Here is a 9,917-nt window from a genome sequence, read left to right on the forward strand (position 1 = left end):
GAAAATTGTGACAACAAATATCGATGTAAAAAGAAAATTGAAAAAATTTTTCCAAACCGTTTGAACCTTTTTTCTAATTTAAAAAAAAAAAAAAAAAAAAAAAAAAAAAACGAAAAAATTGTTTTTCACTTTTCTTAAAGCATTAACATACATTTCGTGAATTCACTAAAATTAAAGCATATTAAAATAATTTTATATAAGGAAAATCGTTCACAGATAAATTCGTTGAATAATTTTAAAGAAATTTTTTCATCTTTATTTTTTTAACAAAAAAGAAAAATGTGTAGTGAATTAATTATAAATGAGAGATTTTCTATATAAACGCATATGTGTTTATATATTTTAGAAGTCTTGCGGTCAAATTGTTAAAGTAGTTGAAAACAAAAAACAAAACAGTAAAAGTTTGCTTGAGTTGTTAACCTTTAAAGCTAACTAAGAGGAGTAACATGGCTTTAGTGTTACAAGAGTGCCGGCGCCCATTGTTTATTATGAATTACATACGATTATTTAAATGCGACGACTTAAAGCAACAGCAACAGCAGCAACAAAAAACTGTACAGAAAAAACAACTACTAATTCATGAAGAAGAGGAAGACAAAGACGACGAACAACAACTACAAGACAATCTAGTGAATATTGAAAATAAAACATTACTTAAATCGACTACGATTAACCGAATGAAATAACACAATTGAATCTAATGACCTAAGCAGTTGTATTCGCTCTATATTTAAACATATTTGAAAACAACAAAAGCAACAACAGCAACAACATAATAAAATAACGACAACAGTAATAATAATAATAATAATAATAACAGCAGCAACAACAAAAAGTAACTACTGTGCATTCAAAACAAAGTATTTTCTTTTGGTTTTTTCACCGGGTGACGCTACTTCCAAAACGTATTGTTGCTATATTTCTTTTCGAAAATTCTTTGCCTTTTATTGTCATAAAAAGTAATAATATTTGTAAAAACAAAATATATATATATATATATGTATGTAAAAAAAAAAAAAATAAAAAATAAAAAACAAATATATATGTATATAATTTTTTTTATTTTTTTTTTATGAGAATAAAAGTCAAAGATTTTTCGAAAAGAAATATAACAACAATACGTTTTGGAAATAATGTCACCCGGAGAGAAAGACCAAAAGAAAATATTTTGATTAGACAGAAAAAAATTTGCAGCGCAAAAATATAAGGAAATTTTTTTTTTAATTATTATTTTTTTGGGTATATATATATATATATATATATATATATATAAATAATCGTTTTTTGAAAACCCAACTCTGAGTTCAATTGTTCATTGTTCTTGCGTGACGAATTTGTAAGAAAAGCAAACTGTGTGAATTTGAAACGAAGGACCTAAATAAAGAACGCGCGCACATATAACCCCCGGGTTAACAAGTCTTATGAAAAAGGAAAAGAAGGAATTGAAAATCTCTTCGAATTGCTCGATGCATCGCTGCAGCAACAAAATGGATGCACTTATGGATTATATACGTAACGACATGGATTACCTATCGTGGACGGTAATAGGTTTACCGATCGCAGCAATGATTTACTGTGGATTACTATTTATGGGTCATAGAAAACGTAAGTGTAAAACATTAAACAAGAAAAAGATTTCTCGAAGACAACATTCGTCAATAAAACGTATGTTGGAAAAACCATAGGTAAATCGAGACATATGTCGAAATACCTGAGATATATTTCGAAAAAAAAAAAATGAAAAAAAAACTGAAAAAGATTACATAAACAACAACAAACGTACACACCTTGACATGCATTCATCGGTAAGAGCTTAAAAATATGTTGCGAAAATTTAAAAATGTATTTAAACAAAAGATCATTATATTCTATCAAATACGTGAAAACATACTGCAAAGGCTTTAAAGGTGTCGAAGACTAACAAGAAGTGTCGAGAACTAAAAACGCACTTATACATGGGCAGACATTCTTGTCGATATGCATATATCGTATGTAGCTTAACTGTTTCCGTATAACCCTTCTACATATATAGGGAACATCTCTCTGAGTGGCCGTTCACTCATCATTTTCGGGCTTCTCTTTAAATATGTTTCGAAGATCTTTAAAAATGTGTTCATAAAGTCCGTTTATTGGTACGATTGTCGTTTTGCTTTTTTAAGTTGAATTTTTTTGATTTGGATTACAATACAATTGGAATCAAGGGGCCCGGTAATGCTGGCTGTTTTCACTTATAAATATATATATATATATAGAACAGAAATTATTAGAAAACTTTTGATTTTTATAAAATATATATGTATATATATATATAATTATACAGAAATTATTACAAAACTTTGGATTTTTATACAATTGCATCTAATGATTAAATTTAATCCTACCATTGGAAAAGCGTAATAATTTTCGAGAGAATTCATAAAAGAATTTGGGTATCTCCATTTTTATGCCATATTTAATGAGTAGATTGTGTGCGAGAAATTGAATGAAATCAAATGTAAATTAATAGAAAACGAAGTACGGTCTCTTTCTAATTATCCATTACTTCTTACTGCTTCTCACGTTATACTTGCTGCATATCTCATCCATAATCCATGCGCCCATCCATTCGTTCATATCTTTCTGCACTTCATCTATCTATATCTTAAATTCGTTCCTTCCCATTTAATAGATATTCATTCACTTGCATGTTCATTAGTTCATTTTTATATATGGCTCTTGTCTATAAAGCAGGGGGCCATGAAGCCATTTCAATAAGAAAATGTTTACTAAAACAAATTTTCATTACTTCACGTTTAGTGTTCATTTAAACGATAATATTTAAAATACCTCGTACATTAAAGTTTTAATTTGAATGCTTAAGATATATATTAAATAATGCCGACGACAGATGTTAACTCTCACTTCGATAAAAAAAATTCAAGAAGTACTTGTTTTCATTAAAAAAAAAAAAAAAAAAGTCAAGTCGAAGCTTGAGCTATAATTCATAGTCCCATGCAAAAAATAAAAGAGAATTTCATTATTTTATAAAAGGAACAAAGGACCACAAGTGTGTATTTTTTTTATATTTGTGACTTTTCGGAAATTGATTAATATAAGTCAATTAAAATACATATATTTGAAGGAATTCTGAATTGCTTTGGAGCGCAAATTAAAAAGTACAGATTCGCTGCAAATTATTTATTTTTTTTTTTCAATATGTTTCAAGTTTGGTGTGCGTTGAACTTTTGATGGCTTATTGAATGCCTCAGGTGCAGAAAAAATTTTCCATTTCAGGATATTTCAAGTTTGTGGGGCATTTCGAAAATTGAAAATCGAATCAGCGCGCCTCGTCTCGATTATTGATCGTTCAGTTCGGAATGACTGATTTGTGGTTGTCGGTATCGTCATTTGAATATGTTACTCGACAGAAATTTCACGATTGAAAGATATTTCCTTCACTAGTAAGAAATATGAATACTTTATTGACAACTGGAAACTCTCTACTCGTTAGATTGGGCCCATAATCGAAATCTATCGAGTTCATCGATACCGAGAATTATATACAGGTCACAGGTACATGTCGTACTAAATTTGTGCTTCTCGCTAACAAACTATTCGGTTAGCTGTTGTGCCACTGGGCAGGGATTCTGAATTATGATATCCGTTAGAGTTAAGAAGTTCTTAAATAAAATTTATTCAAATTTTCACCTTTTCCTCAGTATAATTTCAATTATTTTAAGTGTATATATGTTTATGAATAATGCACATTTTTAATACCCTACCCCACACTTTGTACAAGACTGAATTGAATTTGTACAGATATGTATATAAAATCCGGAAGGACGGTTACTATATCGATCCAAGCTTATCTGTCTCTCTGTCCGTCTGATGCCTGCCCATGTACTCTTGTACACTTCGAAGTTTTTGAAATGATTCGATGAAATTTGAAACATCGATGTGTTTTTAACCTAAGGGCGAAGGCTATTGAAAATGGTTCCGATCGGTCCATTATTTTGATCGCTTTCCATGTAACGCAATATTTTGAAACGTCATTTTTCGAATAACTGTAGGGTGTTGTCGGGTATTTAATGGTAGGCCTCTGCCCATTGTAATGAATTTACTGGTTTCTATTTCTTGCGTATGAAAATTTCCTAAAGATAAATGAATATATTTAAGTTTTCCCTTTCTTAACATCTGTAGAAGGAAAGAAGGAAGAATTCACATCAATTCTGAACTTCACGATACACGCAACGCACATAGACACACACGCATACATACTTTTGTGTACATACAGCTATATAATATATGTACACATTCGCTTGTAGCTTAGGATTTTCAACCGATTTCGCCATATCGATCTGTTTCTTGTACCTGTTAAGAAATAGTGAGAAATATGAACCAATTTGTAGAAAATAATATTATATGTGAATATAGATGGAATGTAATGTAAAGTGATGAGCAATCCGTAAATCGAACTAAAAATATCTATTTTGTACTCGCTCGTGCCCCTAATCCTCCAGCTAAAAGATCACCTCTTACGATTCCGACGAGCAATTTAAGTTTGGTGTGCCAAATGTTGTTCAGCGTTATAAAATGTTCGCCAAACATGTGGTATTTGATTCTGCAGATAGCCGCGCATTCGCACAGAACATGATGGGGCATTTCCTTCGCATAAAACGGAAGGAGTTGTGACCCGTACAGGCGCCAGTTACGAGACGTATGTCGTTCCTTCGTAATTTTGAAAGCTTATGTTAAGATTTGATAGATCTTTTTAGTTTATCGTTGTCCTAAACTTTACTTCCAATGGCTTGCTGATCTTTTCTGTGCCCATTGCTATACCAGCTCTTGGTCTGAATAATATTATATATATATAATGGTATATATTATAATATTATATATTACATTATATATTATAATATATTATTATATTATATATTACATACACATACATTTACACATGTAAGTAAATAAATAAATATGTAAATATGTTCATGTGTATTATACATCTATATATATATATATGTATATGTATATATATATGAATATACATAAATATTACTTCCTTTTAACTTAGTTGATATATTCCAGTACTGAAAAATAGACGATAGAGAACAAAATGATGGACATGACTAAATTAAATGAAAATCATTAGCTACAATCAAATCGACCACTCTCGTATCTCGTGACGGTATAAGGTCAAAAAGTATTTACATAGGTAATTGAGTTCGAGTATGGGAGTGACTAGAATAGCGAATAAGTCACTTTGATACGCTAGTCAGGACTACAAGTCAGAGTTGGCTCAGCCAACTAGTAACTTGATTGAAAATATAAAAGCAGGCAGCAGCAGAAAACTGACTGAGAACTTCAAAGAAAAGATAATCAGGGCTTTTAAGAGATATGCGATTAAATCAATTATTTATCGTTTGCTAATCAAAAAATTATGGTAAACTGAGCTAAAATTTAATCGACTTTCCAAGCTTCCGATTGTAATTACCACACGCGCATCAATACACCCACACACATGCACACACGCACGTATATGTGATATATATTTTATATGAAAACCAATTAAAGAATGTGTTTATCAATTATAAAATCCTAATTGCATTTATTGTATAAGCAAAACATACACATAGAATTCGTATGTATACGCGACTGTGTAATCAAAAGACTTATCAATGAGATTCACCTTTCTGTCAGGCGCTTTAAAATATATATATATATATATATATATATATATAAATAAATTGAAATAATTCGCATTTATTTCTTTTCGTAATAAAGTCTACATGATTAATGAGACGATTAATGGCCTGACTCTAGCAAATAATAAATAAAAAAGAAATTATAAATGAAATTTAAAAAACAACCACGCTATAGCAAATGAATTATTTATATACATTTTTTTTTTTTTTTTTTTTTTTAATACATATATACTTGTAGAAGTATTACGTAGTAATTGCTTTGCATGGCATTTTATTATGCACACCTCCAATGAGATTCAAATTCAGATTCATTGTAGTAATTTTTTTTTTTTTTCTTAAATTGCGTCAGCTTCACATTTGCACACTCTTGATTTATTGATAAGGATTAGAGATTGTGTGTAGTTTTAAAATTTGCGGCAAATATGTAGTAGTTGAAGCGAGCATTTTGAAAATGTGCTTTTTGTGTTAAATAGATTTTACTTATTAAACAGAGAGCAGTGTTTACATCAAAAAAAAAAAAAAAAAAAAAAAAGAGAAAAGAATCTGAAACAACGTGTTGTAAAAATATTATGATTGCAATAAGAAAAGAAAAACACAAAAGTTTATTTAAGGCGGTCATAACTGACTTCAAGTAACTTCAAAATATGGATTACTTTACGGTCATGACGGTTACGACAACGATTATTCCATTTATAAAGTCTAGAAATGCTTGGAAACAGTTCGCGGAAATCTAATAAAATATGAAAAAACGAAAGATAAACATTCGTAAACTTTGTCTTTCTCTTCGTCTATTCAATAGTGGAAATTAAACGGAAGGAGATGAGCAAACATCGTCTAGAAGTAAACCCATTGTTGCAAATCATAATTTAGGACGGATTTGTTGTTTCAAATCGAACATACACGGACATTGCTCTTTGACATTTTCGTACTGCTCTCTACGCATAATCCTTTCTAACTGCCACACATATTCTGAGCGACCTATCAAAATCAAACAAAGCTACAAACGCCTAAAAATATATTAAAGTCAATAGCTGAAAGTCAATAAGAGTCATCGGCTATCCAAAAGTAGCAGATACGATTTAAAGTTTCATAACTGGAAAAACATTTATACAAGGGATTTTGAAAATAAAGACCTAATTATATGATCTTCAGTTGTAAAGTTGATTAGCTTAACTTTGTCTGATATCTTCAGCGCCTTCGCGAGGGCGCAATCCAACTTTGTTTTGTCTCTAATTTATGGTTGCAATGTTCAAAATACAATAAGTGACTGCATGAGCAGCTGTAGCTTTCGTCGTGAAAGTGTTAATACTAAGATAAGATACTAAATTTTTCATAAAATTGAAAAATATTTTCTCCAAAGACCTGCTAGAGGAAAGATGCTGATTCATCAAGCTGACCGAATTCATTTGATTTTTAACTATCATTTAGCTTATTGATCCGTTTACAAGATCAACATGTACGCATAAGTGAGCCTTTCAAAAATATACATTCTTGACCCAACGCTATTGTATGGCTCAGTCTAGTAATATCAGTTAATTTATTTTTAGATCGATAATTAAAAGGGATACCTGCGACTTCCTTGGTGAATATCATAGATAACATAAAAATGGAATGATTTGATCCCGTTTTTTTTTACCAATAACATAATAGCATATGTATGCATCCAAAAATTGGCAAAAATTTTTATTGAAGAAGAGATCTAAAGCCAGTAGAGGGTAACAAGGTCGCCTCGGATCATCTTAAATTCAATATATAATCCACTTACATGCAGGAATAATTAAAAGTACGTGGAGGACACATCAGTTAGGCCGCAAAGCTATTTTCTCACAAGGCGTGTGATAAATGGCGCGTTGTCACATTCATAGCACCGATTTCAGGTCAAAAAAACCCATCACTGCTGAGTGTTGTTCTCATTTACAACAGGAGACCAAGAGATTGCGCCGAACTTCTTATTCGTTGTAGTTGGATAGGTTGTTCGGCTATTTCTCTTACGTTTCCGTAGACTTTGATTTTTTGTTTTTTTAAATGACGAATTGCTTAGGGGATGTCCCCTATTCGTGTAACACGATGACGGGCGCAAAGAAGAAGAAGTGAAGAGAGAGAACGATATAGGGAGGTGGGCGCAGCCTACTGTGTCTGAGTTCGGTAAGTTAAGTACTATGCCTTTACCGTGTATACTGACTTGTTATTCGAGGGTCTTACCTACTCCGCTACTATTGCAGACAGATTGGACAGCTTCGCTTCTTTGTATAATCGAACTGATGAATTGACCTCCATTATTAAGAACGTATTTAAGTTATGCCTCAAGCATGCAGTCAGGGAATTAGTTTCAATACTTGCCTACTTTTCATTTATCAAATTTGATAGTTCAGCTATGGGTCGAAATTTCTTGCTGAAGAAGCTTTTATGTATATATGTGTAAAGATCGACTAATATAAGCAAGCTGCAGCAGCATAACCATCTACCGGAATTTCTATTCCAACGGCGCATAACATCTCAAACCCTTTTATTTCACTTTCTTTGATTTGCATTCGAAAATCAATTGTACTACAGGTGTGGAAATTCTTTTATTCTTCTTCGAATATGTGTTGCACACGCTGTGGTAAATGTGCGTGTGCGTGTATTTTATGTTTTAAATTTTTTGAATGTATGTTCGTTCAGCTTTATTTTACATAGAATAAAATGTACATGTGTGGGCAGTACTGTGCCATGTATTTTATATTCGAATTAGGCTTGCGATTAAAAAATCTGTTATACGTATGCACTACTGAGATTATATATATATATATATATATATATATTTTTTTTTTTTTTGATGAGATGTCTTTTCTTTCATTTCGAAAGATATTTTTTAAAATGCAAAAAAGCACCAGAAACTTATCGTAATTCAAACGTAAATAAAATGCAGCTTCAATTTTTTGCTTCTTTCGATCCATGGGAGTAACAATCGTTTTTAACTAGTACTGGAGCGTGGATCTATTCTTCAGTAGAGAATTCTTTAACAGAAAAGTTTTTAAAGGAAATTTTTATAATGAAGCCTAGAATTTTGTACCGCTTTAGAAAATCAACTCCCTAATGGTCGTATTGAAGCTTATAAAGCTTAAAGCAAAAATGACTGTTATATTCTACAAATATCTTAAGATATGAACAACATTTAGCACCTCTCTCGAGACTGCACAGTAAAGAGTTTTTATCGTTATGGTGCCGAAATGGAACTTCGACAATATTCCCAATCCCTTTAAATATCAAGAAATAGTTCGTATAGAGGCTAACGTCCACGAAAAGGACACACGCACATACGCATACACACACCTCTCTTCATTATTAAATTTTCGTTAATTAAATTTCGTTTCTGATGCCGACAGAGAGAAAAATTACATTTCAGTTTTGAACAACAGATATAAATTCCGCTTCAGTAAAGGATTTTCGATAGATATATGCATACCTTGCACAACGTTTAACATATAATATTTAACATGTACACACTCTATGTGGAACAGAAGACCGTAGGTAATCAGACATTTTGTCACAGCTTACACTTAAAAGCATAAACCTAATTATTTAAGGAAACAATCACTTTTATGTAGTTGACATATTATAAATAAACCGCAATGGGTGTGTGCGTAGCTAATTTAATATGTAAATTAAAACCAAATGCAATGGGTTTAGATTTGAAGAATAAATAAAGTAATGTGAAATAATAATAAAAATAACCTTTCGTACGAAATATTAAGGAAATTACTCGATTTGATTTCACTTCTTTATTTACTAAGATTTCTTTTGATTAAAGAAAAACGAACAAAAATGAAGCAGATGTTTACGGTGCGATAACTAATGATAACACAAGTCAAACAATACATAAAACTGGTTTTGATTTCTTGTAAATCTGATTTAAGTTTTTTTTGAAGCAGGAAGCCTGCCTGTGTTACACACCATCGCCACATATCATACATGTATATGTGTTTATACGTGCAATACTTCTCTCTCTCGCCTTTATATATTATATTGTTTTAAAAATGATATTTCCGGGTTAAAAAAAAATAAATAAAAACCAACGTCACATATCCATACATGTATATATATACATCCATACATATATATGTGTATATATAAAAATTTGTCTTACAATCATTTCGTTTCTATATCGCATGGTATACGAATATTTAAAATTGACAAATGAGTTAAATACGTAAAATACTCGTACAGAAAAAAAAAAAAAAAAAAAAAAAAAAA

At 30.9% G+C, this 9,917-nt stretch overlaps 1 protein-coding gene across 9 annotated transcripts in view; it reads left to right on the plus strand.

Moving 5' to 3' along the window:
* Positions 1 to 9,917, plus strand: part of LOC119637492 (putative mediator of RNA polymerase II transcription subunit 26) — a 74,896-nt gene that overhangs the window by 23,537 nt on the left and 41,442 nt on the right. Inside the window, exon 1 of one of the 9 annotated variants that reach the window (XM_038033530.1) lies at positions 1,230 to 1,605. The exons of the other annotated variants lie outside the window; for them this stretch is intronic. Coding sequence (XP_037889458.1) covers positions 1,422 to 1,605 — 184 coding nt within the window. The 5' untranslated portion in view covers positions 1,230 to 1,421. Of the gene's footprint in view, positions 1 to 1,229; positions 1,606 to 9,917 lie in introns of those variants that run through there. 9 annotated transcript variants of the gene reach the window in all.

This window comes from Glossina fuscipes, unplaced genomic scaffold (assembly GCF_014805625.2).
Source record: "Glossina fuscipes isolate IAEA_lab_2018 unplaced genomic scaffold, Yale_Gfus_2 59, whole genome shotgun sequence".
NCBI lineage: Eukaryota > Metazoa > Arthropoda > Insecta > Diptera > Glossinidae > Glossina > Glossina fuscipes.